Source organism: Schistocerca serialis, chromosome 6 (assembly GCF_023864345.2).
Source record: "Schistocerca serialis cubense isolate TAMUIC-IGC-003099 chromosome 6, iqSchSeri2.2, whole genome shotgun sequence".
NCBI classification, from domain to species: Eukaryota; Metazoa; Arthropoda; class Insecta; order Orthoptera; family Acrididae; genus Schistocerca; species Schistocerca serialis.
Window position 1 is genome coordinate 389,519,290 of NC_064643.1, and position 23,160 is coordinate 389,542,449.

At 40.3% G+C, this 23,160-nt stretch overlaps 1 protein-coding gene across 2 annotated transcripts in view; it reads left to right on the plus strand.

Moving 5' to 3' along the window:
- LOC126483752 (pleckstrin homology domain-containing family F member 2) overlaps window positions 1-23,160 on the plus strand; it is a 145,610-nt gene that overhangs the window by 11,155 nt on the left and 111,295 nt on the right. For both annotated transcript variants that reach the window (XM_050106896.1, XM_050106895.1), the window contains exons 3-4: window positions 3,655-3,792; window positions 8,077-8,140. In XM_050106896.1, the coding sequence (XP_049962853.1) occupies window positions 3,655-3,792; window positions 8,077-8,140 (202 nt within the window). The remainder of the gene's footprint in view (window positions 1-3,654; window positions 3,793-8,076; window positions 8,141-23,160) is intronic.

The window sequence follows — 23,160 nt, forward strand, 5'->3', positions numbered from 1 at the left end:
TTTGGAGTAGGTATTAAAATCCATGGAGAAGAAATAAAAATGTTGAGGTTCGCCAATGACATTGTAATTCTGACAGGGACAGCAAAGGACTTGGAAGAGCAGTTGAACGGAATGGAAAGTGTCTTGAAAGGAGGATATAAGATGAACATCAACAAAAGCAAAACGAGGATAATGGAATGTAGTCGAATTAAGTCGGGTGATGCTGAGGGAATTAGATTAGGAAATGAGACGCTTAAAATAGTAAAGAAGTTTTGCTATTTGGGGAGCAAAATAACTGATGATGGTCGAAGTAGAGAGATATAAAATGTAGACTGGCAATGGCAAGGAAAGTGTTTCTGAAGAAGAGAAATTTGTTAACATTGAGTATAGATTTAAGTGTAAGGAAGTCGTTTCTGAAAGTATTTGTGTGGAGTGTAGCCATGTATGGAAGTGGAACATGGACGATAAATAGTTTGGACAAGAAGAGAATAGAAGCATTGGAAATGTGATGCTACAGAAGAATGCTGAAGATTAGATGGGTAGATCATATAACTAATGAGGAGGTATTGAATAAAATTGGGGAGAAGAGGAGTTTGTGGCACAACTTGACAAGAAGAAGGGACCGGTTGGTAGGACATGTTCTGAGGCATGAGGGGATCACAAATTTAGCATTGGAGGGCAGTGTGGAGGGTGAAAATTGTAGAGGGAGACCAAGAGATGAATACACTAAACAGATACAGAAGGATTTAGGTTGCAGTAGGTACTGGGAGATGAAGAAGCTTGCACAGGAGATAGTAGCATGGAGAGCTGCATCAAACCTGTCTCAGGACTGAAGACAACAACAACAAGGTGATATGTCTCAAAAGTTGCTGAAAACTCAGTGGTGCACTGTTGAAAGCTGCATTATGGGAAACAAATGAATGTCTCTGAATTGGTGATCATGAAACTTTATCAATATTCATTGGAAATATGTGTGAAAGTTCACACAAAACTTCAGCGAAATACATGATGGACCTGCAGGAATCTCTAAACCACTCTTTATGTAATGACCCTAATTTATGTGTAACTGTGGATTGTGGAAACTAATAAATAACTTCCACACTGTCTTGAGGTGGCAGGATTCATTGTAAATTGATAAAATATACTAGGAATTTTACTTCCACTGATTTTGGCATGCTAATCACTAAGCTGTGTTCTCACAGTCTTGTGAACGTCTGCTGTTGGTAGGCTAGATGCACTGCTACTAGACTGCATTATGAATCGCTCATCGATATTGACATAACAGAATTCTTTAAGTCTCTAGTTATTTCATCCATGTATTGCTGGAAACCGAGCGAGGTGGCACAGTGGTTAGCACACTGGACTCGCATTCGGGAGGACGACAGTTCAATCCCGTCTCCAACCATCCTGATTTAGGTTTTCCGTGATTCCTCTAAATTGTTTCAGGCAAATGCCGGGATGGTTCCTTTGAAAGGGCACGGCCGATTTCCTTCCCCATCCTTCCCTAACCCGAGCTTGCGCTCCGTCTCTAATGACCTCGTTGTCGACGGGACGTTAAAAAACACTAACCTAACCCTATTGCTGGAAAGTGAGAGAGGCATTACATGGTCTGAATGGCATTTGAAGAAATTTGTAAAGTCTGAGTGGAGTGCAAACATTGATTTTGGGTATACTTTCTTGGTGCAATGGTTGTATGATAAAAAAACTTGGATATTGTTGATCATGAAGGAAAGTGTGTTTCCATGAATTTCATAGAAAAATCCTCAGCTCAGTATGTGGCCCAGAGTGACGCTCGAGTATTCTTCTGGTGATAAGATAGCCAAAGTCTGCACAAGAGTTCCCCTTGCTGCTCTTCTAAGTGACATTGTAGAGTAGCAAAGCCCTTGCTATCTGAAGGATGACAGATGTCTTGTGCTAGCATGAAAGAGAACTTTTGCTTTGCAGTCATGAGCTTGTCTGCAAGCAGCTGATGAGGCTATGCATGGACTGGTGGTCCTCGTGTAGTTATGGGATGGTTTGCCATTGAGTGTCTTGTCAGTGCTGGTCTAGGCAACAGATTTGTAACCTCAGGGAAGTAGTGAACCACCATCAGTCATTTTGTTGCCAGCAAGGTTGGCATTACATAGGTATTAATGACTAGATAAATGTGTTGTCGAGTCAAGTAACCATTGATAGTGAATATCTGGGAGGAAGCAATGGAATGATACAGGTGTGCCGCACCCATAGGGAATTGCTAGTTGGCGATAATAGATCTCCAAATAAGTTCATGTTGAAGATTGAATTTGAGAGGCAAGATGATGTGGTCATAAGTCTTGACGAAAAATCCAGTTGCAACGTACATGTAAATTCTATTGGTATTAACTGTGAAAGACAAGAAGGGTAAACTCGGTTGTCAGTGTTTATATCAATGAGGAATTGTAACTTGGAGAAGTGCTCTGTTGTGAAAATCAACAGTTGTTCATTTTGAAATGATGAGTTGCTGTCACTACAGATTGCCAGCGACATTTTTCTTGTCACAGGATGATCGATACAGCTGGGCTGAAACTCCAAATTTTCTGTGATCCTGCAGATTTTCTAACTGGTGAGCAAATATTTTTTTTTTTCTGGGAGAGCATCATTGTTGTGACACATAGGGGAGTGCCATATTTGGAGGGCTTCAACTTGCATAGGTAGTTTGCAGTTCATCCATAGGTTTGCTTGTCCTAGTGGAGATGGTTGCAGCGACCTTAGATGGGCACATGTCGACTGTTTGGTCAAAAGTTTTAGCTTTTGTCGTGATATGTATAGATTATGCGACTGATGTAACATGAATAGTTCTGTATGATGCAGTGATATGTTTGTTGTTTCAAGGATCAAAGGATGTGTAGAGAAAATACAACATAAATGAAAACTTACTGTCCACAAATCCAAGATACTGCAACGTTTGCTGGCAAAACAGCATCCTCATTTTAGGACAGGCGTACATGTGAACTTAGCTCACCTAAACTCTCTTTTTCTTTTTTTTTTTCTGCTTAACACACAAATATTTTTGGGCCTTTTTTATGTAGGAAACACTGTAACAGAGCTAATTTCCTCAATATGCTATGGAATGACACTTGTCATAGATGGAAGAGGTCGGTGTTGACTTAAAATTCAACCAGGATGATGCATCTGTAGATTTTCAGTACAGTATGTGGGCTACCTCAGTAACTGATAGCCACAAAAAATTTGCACTCAGTTGGCAGATGTAAAGAAATCAGGCCAACATCATATTTTGTGGGTATCTGTAGTGTATTGTATAATCCTAGCACCTTCACAAATTTCTGTTTTGTGATTGACACACAGTTAAGTTATATATGGCATCATTTCTTGATATCTCAGTAATACAGTGATCTGTAATGTATTTGTGGAGGTGTCTAATATGATCTTATTGCCGCTCTCAACAGAATTAGAATGTTTATTTTCCATTAAGCTCATTTGGTAAAATTAAAAATATTACTTGAATTTTCAGCTGGACAAATTTGTTTTATACTATTGCAAGTGGACTTTGACAGGTTGAACGTCTAAGAACATTTAGTCACATGGTTTTTGCCATATGTGTGTGTTAATGGTACTGGCATAGTATCTGTGATCAGTTGTAATACACTGTTAATTTTAAATTTCGTTCTGTAAAGTATGACATCTGCTCTGTTCCAGCCACTGGCAGTACCAGGGAGAGTCCTAGTAGGAGAAGGAGTCCTTACAAAGATGTGTCGCAAAAAACCGAAAGCTCGACAGTTTTTCCTGTTTAATGACATACTTGTTTATGGCAACATCGTCATTAACAAGAAAAAGGTAAGAGAGGCTAAAAGCAGATGTTTGCACATCTCTCCATGTCAGTTTTGAGGCAACCAGTGGCAGGATATTATGTAATAGCCAATGAATAACTGTTAACTTGAAACTTCCTGGCAGATTAAAACTGTGCGCTGGACCGAGACTCGAACTCGGGACCTTTGCCTTTCGCGGGCAAGTGCTCTACCAACTGAGCTACCCAAGTGCGACTCACGCTCCGTCCTCACAGCTTTACTTCTGCCAGTACCTCGCCTCTTACCTTCCAAACTTTACAGAAGCTCTCCTGCGAACCTTGCAGGTTCTGTAAAGTTGCCAGATAGGTTTCCCTTAGCTTCGAGTATGTGGCCATTTGTAAGACTGGTGAGGATTTTAAATCAAACAATGGACATGTTTACATTAATTTCGAGGCAATTTTTTGACGAAAAAAGTGCATTTTATAGATTGTAAAATGGTATATTAGCTTGGAAGGTGATAGTTTTTTTCCATTATTTTTTGGTTACTTGCATTGAGAATCCTGTTGTTCATATGTCAGTAACAGAAACACCAAGATAAAGCAAAAGCATTTAATGAAAACCCCACATTAAATTACCCATAATTTGTTTGTGTGTATTTGCTCCTACAAACAGTGTTTTTCTCCGAAAGTTCAGTTCTATTGTACTCTAGTAACAAGTATGTTAAGGTTGTTGTTTTGTTAGATATCTAATATTTCTCCATCAGTCAAAATGAAAACATTGTTATGTCATTGGCTGTACAAATCACCTGTTCTGTCATCTTAACTTCCCATGACGACTGTTGAAATATGTTAACAATGTACAGTTAGAGGTTAGAAAGTGGATGGTCCTTTGTAAAATTTTATCAGAAACTGTACTGTCATATTTTGTTTCATAAACATTATCCTATGGTCCCACTCCCCCTCCCCTCGGCCCCAGACCTCCACTCCTTTGCTTCAGTATTAGCCATCTCCTTGTCATTTTTGCTGTTTTTGCTCTCCCACCCTCTGCTCATTACCAGATAATCCCCTAACTATGTGCCACCTAATATACTTCACAACACATTCTAATAAACCTTCACTTCTTCCTTTGAGTACCCACTATCCTTGCTGCATACCATTTCGTACCCCTTCCAATTTCTTATGTCCACCTTTCATCAATCTGCCCATATCCCCCCTCAAGTATATGACATTGGCTCATTTTCGGATAATGTAACCAGGGTCATCTCACTCTACTGTGCCCCTTTCTTGTTGCTTCACACTGGTCGTAGTTATTGATTAGTGTGCAGTAGTACAAGAAATTAGTTAATAATTACCTTAGTGTAGTAGATGTAACACTACTGTCACTCCTGACAATGCCCCCCCCCCCCCCCCCCCAATCGATAATAAAGAAGTGATATGTATTTTCCAAGAAGGAGTCAGTCCAATTGTATATATGGGGTGATATTCTGCAGGAACTTACTTTATTTGCAACCATCAACTATAGCGCATTCTTCTGAAGGTAACAAAAATGAAATGAAAGTGTTCTATTGTTTTCTTCTGCTAAATGATCATTGTGATTTGACAGAGTTCCATGTAATACACACTTACCCAATACTGTTTTAAGGAGTTTGTGTTTGGTCTCCAAAAATTGTAAAATATGTTAATGAGACTGATCAGTAGATAGCTCCAGGGATCTGTGCTCTGATCCTTAAAACGATAGATAGACATGCACATCATGGTATTCCTCTTGCATGGCTGGAGTTGTTTCTTAACAACAGAAAAAAAGGATCAGATTATGGAATTATGTGAAAGGTATAAGAATGCATTCGGAATGGGGAAAACGTTAAATTATGTTATCACATAAGGTTCGATACTTGGCCTGCTCATGTTCTTGGCCAATATAAATTGACGAAAAAGTCTCGTCATTTTGCATGGTGTTCTTGATCCCTAAAATTGACTATTGTGCACTTAAAGGTGTTACAGCATAGTGGTTAGTGAATGAGACTGACATGCAGAAGTTTGTGTGTTTGAACCTCATCAGTTGCTTCAAAATTTTGTATTTTTAAATAGTCATTGAAACGACAATTAGTTGGTTTAAATTCAACTCTTTTTTTTTTTTTTTAAATTATAACCTTCTGTCACGCCATTTTAATCATTGTATTAATTTTTACACTTACTCTTTTTTTTCTTCCATTTTTCCATTTGGAGTCTTTGTGCTTGAGATTTTAATTTTTTCTGTATCAATTTCAATTTAATTTCTTCTGTTTCATCATCTTATATTTTTGTCCCCATTACTGCAATTATTATTTCTATCCATCCTTTTTGCTCATTTATTTATAGTCCCTTCTTTTGTTTAAATCTTTGTGTGTTATTTTGTCCATAGCGCAAAAGGAATTTGTGTTTTAAGTATTTGTATGACAATTGCCATCCAAAAATATGTACACCTTGTAAGTAATGAAAAATACATTTTTGACACATTTGCTGCACAGCCAATATAAATAGATTATTTCATCTTTCGTAATTTAATTTATATATTGACATTTGCAGACATTTAAATAGTGTGACAGATAAATAAAAATAATTAAAAATCACATCCAAAGAGATTCCAAATGAAAAAAGAAGGAATAATAAGAGCAAATCAAAAAGTCAATATGATGATAAAATTGACGTGAAACAGGATTAGAAAGTTTAAAAATTACATTTAAACCAAATAACTGAATAAAAGTAAACATCGATAATAATTTTAAAAAAACCTTCTGCATGTCAACCACATATGCTAACCACTACACTATAACACGATTATATGTATATCTGTTGATGTTCGGACTACAGAACAATTACACAAAACAACAAAATTTTTTTCGTTGATTACTTGCAAGTGAGGGCCCACGAAGGTGAATGGCTGCTGGGTCTCTAACCTACACCACAATATAGACAGTTTCAAAAAGTTGATTGCAAAATGTGGACCTCTCCTTGTTAGTAGTAAAAGAGGTGGCGTTGTTTCTGAGTAGCCGTTTTCTTTATAATATATACGTGTATAAAGAAATTTAGAAGTAATGCTCACAATTATCAATATGGGCAGATTAGCTGTTATAATTGGCTGTTAGCATACTATAGAGAAATGATTGCTTTTGCCTGTTAGTGTATAACTAGACTTGTACCACATCCCTGAAGGTTCTCCTTCATGCTGGGATTTATGGAATACAATGTATGGATGTGTGTATGAATGAATAAATGAATTTTTTCCCCTGTGCCAAATGGACCATTGTCCAGTTACACGATACAATGATACCTCAAGAAAATGTTGTCCAATTACTCAAGAAAATACTAAAGCAGACCTATTTGCTTATTTTAATGAAAAGGCATTGCTTTTACAGTCGTAATGAATTTCATTACACATTGTTACATTAACAATTTTTATAGTACGCTAGACATGGTGCACATTCACATTTTTGTGTGGTGAGCATATACTGCATATTAGGAGTCTTTGATCACTAGTTACTTCAATTTTTAATGGTAAATGTGTAAGGTTGAGTTTTATATGTGAAGATATTATATGAAATAACAACAATATGGAAATGATAGATTGCTACTCACCACATTGAAGAGGCGTTGAGTTACAGATAGGCGCATTGAGAAGGTGTACTAGAAATACTTCAGCTTTCAGACAAAGTCCTTCTACAGAAGTTGAAAAATAACACGCATTCAAACAGCAGCAGCTCGTACACATGACCACTGTCTCAGGGCGCTAAGGCCCAGGTAAGGACCTCTATTCGGGCTTTAGTGCCTGGAGACAGTGGCCATGTGTGCGCAAGTTGTTCTTATGTGAATGTGTGTGGATGTGTGTTTTGTTTAGAAGGACATTGTCCAAAAACTGGAATATTTCCAGTTTACTTTTTCATTGTGCCTGTATGCATCTCGTGCTTCCTCTGTGTGGTGAGTAATAAACTATCCTTTCTGTGTTGTTGTTATTCCATCCTGGGCTTTCCATTGTTTGAAAGAGTTGTATTTGTGGACACTAGAGGTTTCACAGATGTAAGTTTCTTTAGATCACTGTTGGAAATGATTTCCAGTACCAGTATGATTGCGTTTTGTGGTGTTAGTTTAATAGATGATCACTGTTGATTAGGTTAGATGCATACATATAAAAATATCGCAGTTAATAGTATGTGGATTGTAAAACCTTCATGAAGACATTCACCTGCTTGCTTTGTTAATGTGATGTACGTACTTGAATAATTTAGGGTATTTTAAACTTTCGAATTCGCATTTATTGACTAAGACCAACTACTGTTCAATATTTATTCTGTTCACAGTATAATAAGCAGCACATCATACCGCTTGAAGAAGTGAAACTGGAATCACTTGAAGATGATGGACGTAAGTACACATTCATTTATAAACTTCAGAAAGATATTGGGTACTGAAAACTTTGCTTTTAAGAAAAGGGTGCAAAAATATTCGTAGAAGCCTTTTACTAAGCAAACTGAATGTAATTTATTCATTAAAAGAGTAGTTCCCTCTTGCATCGCCGTCGCCCCCCCCCCCCCACCCCCTCCATAAGTAATCCTTTGCCACGTGCCCCCTTCCTGCGTGCCCCTCGTCCCACTCCCCTTCAAGCTTCCCTCCCTAAGCTGCTATAGTATTTGTTTTGAAATATGATCTTTGTTGTGGTTTCCTTTTATTACTTATTATGTTTTTTTTATATCATTTTTGTCCCAAATAAAGTTTAGTGGTCAAGGACCAGTCAGCCTGCTACATGGGACTAGGAATGCTATAATTATGACACTTGTTTGTCAGTCTTGTATGGATAGGGTTCTGGGAACATAAAATACCTATGGTTTAATAATACTCAGAAGACACAAAACTGAATTTTAAATTACCTTAAGTCTAATTTATTATCCTTTGCGCATATTTGCATTCCAAGGATGCGTTGGTAATACTGTGTGTTACACACCATTCAACATGATATTATCAAGTACGGCAAATTATATGCATATTAATTGCACTACAACACTGTCGATGGGTGTGTTGCAGTATGACAATGCTGCCCCTTCCAGTTCCATGAATGTAGTGAGATGTATTTCAATTCCTGATGGTGAATCACTAAAAATACCATTTATTTCTTTTTATTATTTAAAAGCAGGAGGAATAAGGCTTCTAGTCAGGTGAATACAGGGTTATAAATACAAAATCAAATCGGCGGGAGTAGGTTTCATAATGAATAAAAAATTAGGAGCACAACTAAGCTACTATGAACAGCATAGCGAACGCATTATTGTAGTCAAGATAGACACGAACCCACACCTACCACGGTAGTACAAGTTTATATGCCAACTAGCTCTGCAGAAGATGAAGAGATTGAAGAAATGTATAATGAGATAAATTATTTAGATAGTGAAGAGAGATGAAAATTTAATAGTCATGGGGGAATGGAATTTAATAGTAGGAAAAGGAAGAGAAGGGAAAGAAGTAGGTGAATATGGAATGGGGGTAAGGAATGAAAGAGGAAGCTGGCTGGTAGAATTTTGCACAGAGCATAACTTGAACTTTGTTTAAGAATCATGAAAGAAGGGCGTATATGTGGAAGAGGCCTGGAGACACTTGAAGATTTCAGATAGATTATATAATCGTAAGACAGATTTAGAAACCAGGTTGTAAATTTCCAGGGGCAGATGTGGACTCTGACCACAATTTATTGGTTATGAACTGTAGATTAAAACTGAAGACACTGCAAAAAGGTGGCATTTTAAGAAGATGGGACACGGATACAGTGAAAGAACCAGAGGTTGTGGAGAATTTCAGAGAGCGCATTAGGGAAAGTTTGACACTAATGGAGCAAAGAAATTCAGTAGAAAAAGAAAGGGTAGCTCTGATCAATAAAGTAGTGAAGGCATCGTATCAAGTAGGTAAACAGATAAGGGCTAGTAGAAATCCTTGGGTAACAGAAGAGAGATTGAATTTAATTGATGAAAGGAGAAAATATAAAAATGCAATAAATGAAGCAGGCAAAAAGGAATACAAATGTGTGAAAAATGAGATCGAGGCAGGAAGTGAAAAAGGCTAAGCAGTGATGGCTAGAGGACAAATGTAGGGATGTAGAGACATATATCACTAGGGGGTAAGATAGATGCAGAGTACAAGAAAATTAGAGAGACCTTTCGAGAAAGGAGAACCACTTGTATGAATATCAAGAGCTCAGATAGAAAACTAGTTCTAAGCAAAGAAAGGAAGGCAGAAAGGTGAAAGAAGTATATAGAGGGTCTATACAAGGGCATTGCACTTGAGGGCAATATTATTGAAATGGAAGAGGATGTAGATGAAGATGAGATAGGAGATATGATACTGTGTGAAGAAGTTGACAGAGCACTGAAAAACCGAAGTTGAAACTAAGCCTCGGGAGTAGACAACATTCGATTAGAACTACTGATAACCTTGGGAGAGCCAGCCTTGACAAAGTTCTACTATCTGATCAGACAGCTGAAATACCCTCAGACTTCTGGAAGAATATATTAATTCCAGTCCAAAAGAAAGCAAGTGTTGACAGGTGTGAAAATTACCAAACTATCAGTTTAATAAGTCGTGGCTGCAAAATGCTAACATGAGTTCTTTACAGATGAATGGAAAACCTGGTAGAAACTGATCTCAGGGAAGATTAGTTTGGATTCTGTAGAAATGTTGGAACATGTGAGACAAATACTGCCCCTACGACTTATCTTAGAAGATAGATAAGGAAAAGCACACCTACATTTCTAGCACATGTAGACTTTGAGAAAGCTTTTGACAATGTTGACTGGAATACTCTCTTTCAAATTCTGAAGGTGGAAGGGGTCAAATACAGGGAGCGAAAGGCTATTTACAATTTGTACAGAAACCAGATGGCAGTTATATGAGTGGAGGGGCATGAAAGGGACGTAGTGGTTGAGAAGGTAGTGAGGCAGGGTTGTAGCCTATCTCCGATGTTATTCAATCTGCATATTGAGCAAGCAGTAAAGGAAACAAAAGAAAACTTTTGAGTAGGAATTAAAATCCATGGAGAAGAAATAAAAACTTTGAGGTTTGCTATGACATTGTAATTCTGTCAGAGACAGCAAAGGACCAGGAAGAGCAGTTGAACGGAATGGACAGTGTCTTGAAAGGAGGATATAATATGAACATCAGCAAAAGCAAAACAAAGATAATTGAATGTAGTCAAACTAAGTCGGATGATGATGAGTGAATTGGATTAGGAAATGAGATACTTAAATTAGTAGACGAGTTTTGCTATTTGGGCAGTAAAGTAACTGATGATGGTTGAAATAGAGACGATATAAAATGTAGACTGACCATGGCAAGGAAAGCGTTTCTGAAGAAGAGAAATTTGTTAACATCGAGTGTAGATTTAAGTGTCAGGAAGTCGTTTCTGAAAGTATTTGTATAGAGTGTAGCCATGTATGGATGTGAAACATGGACGATAAATAGTTTGGACATGAAGAGAATAGAAGCTTTCGAAATGTGGTGCTACAGAAGAATGCTGAAGTTTAAATAGGTAGATCATGTAACTAATGAGGAGGTACTGAACAGAATTGGGGAGAAGAGTAATTTGTTGCACAACTTGACGTGAAGAAGGCATTGGTTGGTACGACACATTCTGAGGCATCAAGGGATCATCAATTTAGTATTGGAGTGGTGCGCTGAGGTTAAAAATTGTAGAGGGAGACCAAGGTATGAATACACTAAAAAGATTCAGAAGGATGTAAATTGAGTAGTTACTCGGAGATGAAGAGGCTTGCACAGGATGGAGTAGCATGGAGAGCTGCATCAAGCCAGTCTCTGGACTGAAGACCACAGCAACAACGACAACAACAACAATTCGACATTGATCGGTTCACACAAACACTAAAGTGAACAAACATGGGACTTAAGATTATCCCATTCAGTATCAGTTTTCGGCACACTGCTCAATATTTACACCAGATCTGTTTGCCCTATATCAGGCCACAGAGTATAACTGACGACACAGACTTTTCAGTTGTGTCATCTGCTCAGACGGTCTCAACAGCCTTCAAAGCCTCTGTGTACTGTACACTGTCCATCCCTTAGTGCATTGGGTTCAGGATAACTGTCACTTGTTCACTCTTGATGAAGCCATTGTGCTATTTATGTGGGTTCCTGGTCATCTCTGTCTGACAGGAAACGAGGCTGCTGACGGTGCTGCCAAGGGTGCAGTCCTCATACTCAATCCACGTGTTCCTATATTCCCTCTGATGATCTCTGTGTTGCCATCTGTCAGGAGGTGGCGTCACTTTGGCATTGCCACTGGTCCTCCTTTCATGGGAATAAGCTCCAGGTTATTAAGCCTCTCCCAGTGGGTTGGATGACCTCCTCCCGCCCCTCCCGCTGTGAGGGAGTCATTTTGACTTGGTTGCGTATTGGGCACTGCCTTTTTAGCCATTGTCATTTGTTAAGTGGCGCTCCCCCACCACTTCGTACACGTGCCCAAAGTTTAACTGTCCGCCATTTCCTGGCAGATTATTGGTTAAAATGGTTGTTTATATTGTTTGGGTTAAAATATAAATTTGTAAGGTGAAATGTTAAAATTTATTTGTAGCTCCTTTTATGAATCTGTGAAATGTAAATAATAAACTAGGATTAGCTACAGTATTATTTTGAATGTTAATTATACTTAACAGGGTACTATTAGTTAAGGTCTTTAAACCAAAAGAATTTGGCAGTACCTCATTCCATTCAGAAGAATGCCCTTTTTTTTTTTTTTTTTTTTTTTTTTTTTTTTTTTTTTTTTTTTTTTTTTTTTTTATGTTCCTGATTGGGTTTGCCATCTGAGTTATTGGCCATTTTAGCAAATGATGTGCAACCTGTCTACTGCGTTTTACTTTTTATCCATCATAGCAATATGGAAAAGGCCATTTAAATTTTTAGTTTTGCACCTCTGTTTCTTTATGGTGTATTTTATAGACCTCCCTCCATGTTCCTGTTTTTATCTGTCTTCTCTTAAGCCAATTGGGATTGACATGTAGGCGTTTTTTAACTCCTCTCTGTCTTCGTGTTCTATAGTTTTGACATGGGTGTGTATGACCCGAGTTTTTTGAGCTGTAAAACAAAACAAACAAATAATTATCTCAAAAGTGAATTAGCAATTTCATACAAGCAATGGTAGCAAGCACATTGTCTGAGCTCCATTTGATGTGACTGGAATTCCGACTCTTTGACTCCTTCCACTAAACTATCACACTAAATGCTCTCACCCAGCATCAACAATCACACATTATTCAAGGCATTGTGATGGGGTAGCGATTACTTTGGAATTCTGCCTTGGCAAAACCAGGAGCAGCTGCAATATACTCACTGACATAAAGCTGATGGATGCATTTACGATTGATGATAAATATCCTGACGTGATGATATAGGACCCTTACAGCTACATTAATGGAGGTTATCAGATAATAGTGGATCATATTACGAAAGTCTCTTTCTGCCCTCAGTGATACATTAGAACTACTTCTCTAGGGTGAAAAAGTGGAGGCAAAAGAATGTGTATACAGCAATGTGTGAAATATATTGTTGGTAATAAAATCAACCTTATATTTATGCATTGATTAAAAATATGTTTTGCTACACTGTATGCAGAAGATAAAAACAGAGGAAGTACACCATGCACACTCAACATTACCACATGCCCCTCCCCATTGTGCCCCCCTCCTTTTGACACCTACTTTCCTGCTTACCCCACACATGTCAAACCCCCTCTATATGTCATCCCCAACTATCAATCCCCCTCTCATGTCATCCCCACTTGTGCTACATCACCCCCTTCCATCTGCTATATTGTTTTAGCTCCCTCTACCACTTCCTTCCTGTGTTGTACATGTTTCACTGCTGGCGACATGCTTCGTCCCACGCTTCGGTGTGGGTAGGCACATATTTTTCCAAGCTTGTTCCCTGCGTTTTACATTCTGTTTCGTCTTACTGTTCTGAGTCTGTTCTTGACACACATCTCAATCTGTTACTGAGTGGGCGCTGAAGACCTTGGCGTCGTGCGCCCGTACAACCGTCTCCATCCATCCACATCATCCTTTCATACCCCTTCCACATCCACAACCCATCTCTATTACTCTTCTGCCCAACGGCATTTCTGCCCCCAGTCTAACCGCCCTCTCACATCCTCCTTTGAGCATACCTCCCATTTACTCACTCGTCTCTTCTTACTACACCCCATTCTCCCTCTCCTTTCCCCTCTTTCATCTCTCTTTATCCTCCCCCTTCCCCTCTCCCAAACACCCCATTGCACCTCCCTTCCCTCCTCCTCCTTCCCCTCGCCTTCTCCCCTCGCCTTCTCCCCTCGCCTTCTCCCCTCGCCTTCTCCCCCCCCGCCTTCTCCCCCCCCCGCCTTCTCCCCCCCCGCCTTCTCCCCCCCCCGCCTTCTCCCCCCCCCCCGCCTTGCCCCCCCCCCCGCCCTCGCCCTCCCCCCCGCCCTCCGCCCCCGCCCTCCGCCCCCGCCCTCCGCCCCCGCCCTCCGCCCCCGCCCCCGCCCATCTCATGTCTCTCTCATTTACCCTCCCCTTTCCCCCTCCCCTCCCCTCCCACTCTATTTCCCCACCCCCACCCTCCCCCCTCTGACCTTCCCTCCCCCTCTTGCCCCTCTCTCCGCCGTGCTGCCCCTCTCTCCGCTGTGCTGCCCCTCTCTCCGCCGTCCTGCCCCTCTCTCCGCCCGCCCGTCTGCGCCCGTCCGCCGACCCCTCTCTCCGCCCGCCCGTCTGTGCCCGCCCGCCTGCCCCTCTCTCCGCCCGCCCGTCTGTGCCCGCCCGCCTGCCCCTCTCTCCGCCCGCCCGTCTGTGCCCGCCCGCCTGCCCCTCTCTCCGCCCGCCCGCCCCTCTCTCCGCCCGCCCGTCTGTGCCCGCCCGCCCGCCCGCCCGTCTGTGCCCGCCCGCCTGCCCCTCTCTCCGCCCGCCTGCCCCTCTCTCCGCCTGCCGCCTGCCCCTCTCTCCCCCTTCTGCCCTCAGCTCCTCCCCCCTTCTGCCCTCAGCTCCTCCCCCCTTCTGCCCTCTCCCCTTCTGCCCTCAGCTCCACCCCCATCTGCCCTCAGCTCCCCCCCTTTTCTTCTCTCCTCCCTCCTGCCCTCCCCTCCATCTCTCTTCCCTCTCCTGTCATCCCCTTCCACTTACCCCTCCTCTCTGCCCCCTACTGCCCTCTCTACTTCCAACAATTATTTCTCCCTCCTCCTCCTCCCCCTCCCCCTCTCCCTCCCCCTCCCCCTCCCCCTCCCCCTGCCCTCATGTCTTTTCCCCTTCCACCTACACCATTCCCCTCCCCTTCCCTCTCCCAATCAGCCCCTCCCGTGCTCACTCCTTCGCTCTCACCTTCCCCCTCCCAGTGCTCACCCCTTCCCTTTCCCCTTCTCCCTCTTCGTGCTTTCCCCTTCTCCCTCTTTGTGCTTTCCCCTTGTCCCTCCTCGTGCTTTTCCTTCCCCCTCCTCGTGCTTTCTCCTTCCCACTCCTGGTGCTCCACCTTCCCCTTCCAATTCTCCCCACCCCTTCTGCCCCACCCATTTTCCATCTCCCCTTCCCTCTCTGCCCTCCCTTTGCCCCTCCCATTCCACATCTCCCGTCCCCTTCCCCCCGTCCCCTTCCCCCCGTCCCCTTCCCCCCGTCCCCTTCCCCCCGTCCCCTTCCCCCCGTCCCCTTCCCCCCGTCCCCTTCCCCCCGTCCCCTTCCCCCCCGTCCCCTTCCCCCCCGTCCCCTCCCCCACGTCCCCTCCCCCACGTCCCCTCCCCCACGTCCCCTCGCCCCCGCCCCCTCGCCCCCGCCCCCTTCGCCCCCGCCCCCTTCGCCCCCGCCCCCTTCGCCCCCGCCCCCTTCGCCCCCGCCCCCTTCCCGCCTCGCCCTCCCCCTCCCCATTACACCTCCCCTTCCCCCTCCCCTTCCCCTCCAATTCCCCCTCTCCCCTCTCATTCCCCTCTCCCCTCCCCTTCCCTCCAACTCTCCCCACACCTTTTCCCCTTCCATTCTGCCCCTCCCCATCCCCTTCCAATTTTCTCCCCTCCCTTTCCCCGCCCCCTCCCTTTCCCCGCCCCCTCCCTTTCCCCGCCCCCTCCTTTTCCCCGTCCCTCCCTTTCCCCGTCTCATCCCCTCTCATTCTCCCCCTCCCCTCCAACTCTCCTCCCCTTCACCCCTTCCCCCTCCCATTCTCCCCCTCCCCTCCCCTTCCCTCCTCTCCTTGCCATTTCCTCCCTGCTTTCACCCTTGCCTTTCCCCTCATTCTCGCCCCTCCCTCCTTATTTTTCACCCTTCCCTCCTTATTCTTTGCCCTTCTGCCCTCCCCTCACAACTCTTCAAAGCTAAGTCACTAGATGCCTGAAAACATGCAGTGCAAATTATGACTGCAAATTTAAGGGAAGCAGAAGTTAACAATCTAAAACTGTCATCTTTTTTCTAAATGCATTCCTATCGTCTATAGAAGTATTTTAAAATCTGTAGCGAATTTCTTAATCCCAGTCCATCCTCTGTTTTAAAGGTGACAAGAAGTTTGTGTCCGTGTGTGTTTCCTTCTTTAAGAAGCTGAGAATTCTACCAACATTTAAAGCAGTGTTGCTACTTGTCTGTTGGTGCACTTCAGGTTATACATTAGTGCACAGAAATATAGGTAACATATTAAAGTATTGTTTTATGATTGTATAAAGGCTATATCTGTCTCTTCAGAGGCGATTTTGTTTACCAGTCTTACGTGTCACTTCAGAGTATCCAACCATAATATCTGAATACATCAGGTTGAGTCTACGCTGACCACATCATGGCAGGCATATTCCGCCGATTGTCTGGATGTCAAAGAAAGCAGGGAACTGAACATCATGGAAATCAGTGCAACTGAATGGATACAACATGATAGATAAATCTAATAGCATACTACTAAATAATCAATAAGAGGAAACAGTGACAATAAGTACAAAGATTTGTATTAGGTTCCAGGCCTTATATGTCAGCGAATTTGGGTTGAACAGCACTTTGAATATGGTGGATCTGCAAGTGTACATGCTAGTAATACGTAGGTACAGGTCCACCAATGGAAACTCCCTTTTGTGGAGACAGTAATATTGTTTTTCTGTGTTTTAGTACTGAACACACACACCTATGGTGGGAGGAGGATGGATAGAGTTAGAAGTTTTTGTCTACAGTGTCTCTAGATGAAACAGTGTAGATTATACGTTGCTAATTACTTTAAAAATAAAAAAAAGTGTTTACAATGACATACTTCTGCTGATATTGAAATGATTTGGATGCAGTTGAATGTAGATATTTGTATCAATGTAAGAGTATACTGAAGTGATGTCCTATATTATAAGTTGAATTTTACATTGTTGGTTGTTCAGTTTTAGATATTTGAAATTTTACTTTTTTGTATGAAACGTATTGCTGCTATTCATATATAACTGACATATTAGGAGCAGTCACAGAAGACAGGAACTAGTAACACATAGGCCTATACATCTCTGTGGAATTATGATGAATACTGATGAATAAATTTAACGAGCTTTCTGCTTTCTTCGTCAGATGATATGTTGGTTTCTACCTCTCACTAAACTCTTTGAAAACTGTGGTGCTGGTTTATTTTGCATACTTTCAGTTTCTGATGTTTCATGAAATTTTCTTCTGGGGCAGTGCAGCTGAAGTAAAGAAAATATGTATTCACCAAAAGAGAGGAATGATAATACTGTGTGAAGTTCGTAGCTGGAGATCTTGGCGAGACTTCATCAAAGCTCTTGGAATTCTCACTCACTTCCCAGTACAATTACTCTTTAATGGTATTGGTTGCTGATGATAAAAATCAGTTGTGATTTTCATAACCATGAAAAAAGATTTGAAAATAATTTCCGTATTGACTTTGTTACCTCATGTGGGTTTTTGAGTGGGATATATTTAATCCAGTGGTTATGTCATAGTAGTGCTTAGGTCTTCAACAAGCTTGTACCTGAAATAAAACAAGAAATTGAGAATGTCTATTAATTCAAAAGAAAATTTAAAAGTATGCATGGGCACTACTGCTGTAAATTATTTAATTATATATATTTATGCATGAAGATGTCTATTCTCTGAGCAGTAGCAATGTTAATTGTAAGCAGGTATGTGTTGCTCTATGGTAAATGTGGTCCTGTAGGTATTAATGTAATAGAAGAATATAAACAGCAAGTACTTAGTATAACTTGGAAGCAGCAGGTTAAGCATTAAAATGTTTTTGCAGTTCACAGATTTAGTTTCTAAGAGATGTTTCTGTTTTGTTAATTTATTCCTTGACTTTCACTCATTCATGAAGGTTATCCTCCATGGTGGATCTACAGAGTAGGAATGATCAAGTCATTAAAAGAAAGGTTGCTTCGTGTTTAAATATGTAGAAGTGTGATAAATAATTCAAAAAATTGCTGATATTTCTGCCATCGTCGAAATCATTCCAGATTTCTGTTTGTAAAAATTTCATTTGGCATGCCTCTCATTTAATGTCTTTCAAATGAGTGAACCACTTCAGAAGTGTAGCAGTACTTGACAGTGGCTTGTGAAGTCAGTACTAAGGTAAAGGAATCCACATTGTGACATAACTCCATGAACTCGAGTATCACATCACTTTTTTTTTTAATTTTTAATAGCTGTTTTGTAGTTACCAAGTGAGGTGGTACAGTGGTTAAGACAGCTGATGTGGATTTAGAAGAAGTAGGAGTCAAATCTCTATACAACTATCCAGGTTTCCAACGATTTTCATAAATCTACTTAGGAAAATGTTGTAATGGTATTTCTGAACAGGTTGATTGACTTATCCAACTGAAACACTACTACATGTTTAACGATGTTGATGCCCAAAGGATGTTTAACTGTATACTTGCTTCACTTCATTCACAGTGAATATTTATTGGTGGACATGGTGAGGTGTCCCATCTTGCTAAAAATGTCTCGAAGTTTGACCCTGATGTCAATTGGACAAGACCTCAACAAGGATCAGAAAATCTTTGTAGAATAGCACTGTGGCCATGAAATGCAAGCCCAAATGCTAAACACTGACTGGATTTATTATCCACAGAATAACTCACTAACAGTACTACAATCTGGTAGCTTTGTAGAGACATGCACTGTCTTATTTCTTGGGATGCACATCAAAAAGGAGTTGATTATTGTTTGGAAGCCCAAACTATGGAACTTAACTAGGAGGCACTCCACAAAATGGCACATGGTGTTGCAGACTCTGGGGAAATACTTGTGATGATGATGATGATGATGATGATGATGATGCTAATATGTCAACTGGAGAACTTGCATCGCTGCACGACCCCCTGGAGTACTTCGAACATAAAAAATACAAGCAACTTAAATGGAAATTGTACAGCTATTTCAACTAACAAATGCTCACTTCATTTTTTTGAATATCACTTGCAAATAATCAAGCTTGCTTAGTTGTAAAAGCTGTTGACGGTGCTGATGCCACCCAGACTCTTGTTTATTTCATAAAATACTTCTGCCCCTATAATTGAGTTAAAAGAACATCTGAATATTACACTTTACATACTCAACATAAAATTTGTACATGTATTTTCTGACTTTGTTAGTTATAAATCTTTAATGTGCAGCTGATATCCCAACTATATATCTTTACATTACTTGAACTCCCTTTTTGGAGTAGTCAACATGCACTATAGCATTACAACATAATATCATATTGCAAAAGTTACATTTTGATTCATGTTATACATTCATATATGTTTCTTCTCTCTCTCTTTCTCTCTCTCTCTCATTTATTGTAATCCACATAAACCCCTTTTTGGGGACCGATGGCCTTTGTAGTCTGGCCCCTTCAATCCCCAAAAACCCCCCCCCCCCCTCCCTTTTTGGGGCTGGATGCAGTTCCAGTTCACTTTCAGGTATCAAACTCTTTACTCTTTCAACATATAGGGAAATACAGTTGCTTACAGTCTTCGGTGTTCGAACTAGTCAGTCACAGTTAGTTATATAAAGTACTGTGGATGATGTTGACACAGTAGATATTAAATAAAATGTAATGCTTCCAGTGGGTCACTTGTGGTCTTCTAATAAATGCATTTAAGTAATTCTTTCAGCATTAAAAGTAATCACAGATAAATTTGCAGTGGCCTCCTTTCTCACTGCCTCTTAATTATGAATGTTAGTGAACTTGCTGGTTCAGTCGTGGGCAAGTGTAGACTAGTTCCATTCATTCATTAACTATAAATACTATATACTTCACTAACAGTGTCAGAAGCTTTCTAGGTGACACTACTTCAGACAGTCCTGTTATAATGGGTTAAGATAAATAGAGAGAGAAAGGAGGAATCTTGCCATTGAGCTATTGAATAGTAAATAGAGGAAAAGATACATCGGCACCCCTTGTAGTGGTAGTAGGAAAGGAAATGAAGATTAGGAATGATAGGATTGAAGAAAGAGATGACACCCAAAAGGCAGGTACCCTTTCCACTCCCCACCCTGGATTCCCAAAACGAAGTATGTGTACACCATTCCTCCCGGCCTTCAAGACAATGGTCTGTAGAAGCCCCTGACTGATAAATTCCATAATGCTTGTGGCTTTATGGAGTATAACATAGACTGCATCTTCAAATTTTATATTTTAACTTCTTGACAAGTATCACATGATTTCAATATTTTCTTGACTTATTGGGACATGTTCCGGAGATAATACTATCTCGTATGAATTGCTTCTTTGCTCCACATTGGGTGTACACTAGGTGTGTGTGTACCAGGTTAATAAAGTAATACTATCTTTGGGAATTCACAGTAACCAGTTCTTGACGCTTTTTTTTTCCACGATAAAGTAATTTTTTTGTGAATTTTCCAGGTCATGTTATTGTCATCTGGGTTTTGCTCTAAACATGGTTATTTAACATCTCACCCATTTTTTAAATTCCTACAAAGTAATCTAATGTGATGTTCATATTTGTTAACTTTTAGAAAGTATATAGCAAAATTAACTCTGTCCTCTACATCCTCATTTTTTAAAGTCTATTAGCAATCTATATAATGCATCTGGTATCATATTCTCGGTCCCATCACATATTGTACTGAAAACTTAAATTCTTGGAGAGAAAGTGCCCACTGTGGTAAATGACTGTACCAAAGCCGACTTTTTAGTAAAAAGCTTACCACTCTTTGGTCGCTGTGTACTGTAGTTACATGTCCTGCTAATAAGTATTTTATCTTCTTAAATGGTTGTACAACAGCTAATGTCTCCTACCCTGTGATTCCGTAACTCCTGTTGTGGTTTGCCTTTAATTGGCTTGTGAATGCTATTGGACAGTATTTTAGTCCATTAGATGTGTGTAGCTCCTGATGCAGATGATATGCCATATTTGGTGTCAAGTGGAAGGTTCCTCAGAATTTGTGTGAACTAGTAATGATGCTGATACTGAACTGTTTTTATTCTGTTAAATTCTATGCTGCATTCTGGCTTCCATTGCCAAGGTGTGTTGTGTTTAAGAAGGGCCATTAAATATGGGGTGTTTTAATACAGTATGTGGCAAAATTGTTCTATAAAAGCCTATAATTCCTAGGTATGATTTTAACGGTTTCTTGTTTGATGGTTCAGGATACTTGTTTATGGTGTGTAGTCTACGTGGATCAAGCTTTAACCCTTCAGTATTTACTACATGACATTAAAACTTGACCAAATTTTGTCCAAATGGTGACATAGAAGGTTTAATTGTTGTGCCTTGTGAATGCACTCTTCGTAAAAAGTTATTCAAGGATTTGAAAAAGTTTGAGCCAACTTTCAGATATGATTACTATGTCACCAACATGATTAAGTGTTTTTTGTGTAAGTCACCACCTATTACTTTGTCTAAAGCTCTGACAAATACTGATACTGAGATGTTGAGACCAAATGGTAATGCATTAAAGTGGTAAGATCTACTGTCGAAAAGAAACACTGTATATTTTTGTGGCCCTGCTTGTAATTGAATTTGCCTGTAACAGCCCATAGTAATGAAGTATTTTGTCTCTGTGGACTGTGATAGTAACTCTTCAATTGTGGGAGGTCTATCTCATCCTGGGTCTATTATTTTGTCAACTGTCCTGCTATCGAGTTCTAATTGTATTGATCCTAAGTGTTTTTTAACTACAACTAATGGTTTGTTATAACAACTGTCAGATGGTTCTATAATGTTCCATGAGATCATCCTATGAATTTCTTTTCGTACTGATTCTTTTGCTGCTGTTGGTTTTGGATATGCTGTTACAAAACTTTTTGGATGCTTTGTTTTTAATGTACTCCCAAAATCTTTGGTGGTTCCTGGTTTCAAAGAAAAAAAATCATATGTGTTAAAGTAGCGACATCATATCTGACTTTTTTTAATCTCATCCCTGTAGATTTATTAATAATAAGCATAGTTTCATCTACACTTATTTCCATATTATAATCATTGGTATAAATTTCCTGGCAACTGCATAAAACTGTTTCTGTGGTTATTGATGTATTAGATTTATGTAAAGTAACTGGTTCAAAATGTAATGATAATATTATATTTTCTGATGCATATTGAAATGTTGTGAAACCTTTATTATAATCTAATACAACCTTTTGTTCTGTTTCTATAATTATCAAGACATATAATTCTTATAAAAGAAACACGGGATAATCAAAATCCTATCCTTGGAGACTGACTCTTACTAATAATTCTGTATTTATTTGTTTACCTACAGTTCCTGTAGCTCCTATTATTTTTGCTGCATTTGCAGGAAGTCTATGGATATGTGCAAAATGTTACGTTATTCTAGGAAATGTTAGTCAGTCATGCAAATCTCACTACCAGAAGCTAGGATTATATTTACAGAAATGTTTTCTATGTTTCATTTTAACTTCAGCTGTAAATATAGGGTGTCCCACTCAAACCTCCCTGATTTCAAGGACACAGGAGAGAAAAACCATAGTAGATATGAGAATGAAAAATGCAGCACATTGTAGAGCATCTCAAAGAATTTATATTCCTGAATCAGAAGTGCCAAGTATCGTGGCCGGAGTGCAGCATGGTCACATGAAGTAAAAATGGCGACTCCAAAGTAGCGCGCGTAAGCAGTATTGTGGTTTGCAGAAATAAATTCGCCGATTACTGTGCAAAGGAATTATCGTCGTGTGTATGAATGTGATCCACCTGACGTGAAAACAATTAAGGAATAGTATAGGAAGTTTCTGGCAACAGGAAGTGTTCTGAAACATTTTGGCGGTGCATGTTACGGACTTTCAGAAGAGACAGTGGAGGACATCAAACAATTGTTTCTCAGAAGCCCACATAAGTCAATTCATCAAGCATCTAGACAACTTGATGTACCTCAATCAACATTGCATCGTGTAGTTCACCACCGTCTTTGTATGTGTGCTTACAAAAGTGCAAATTCTGCAAC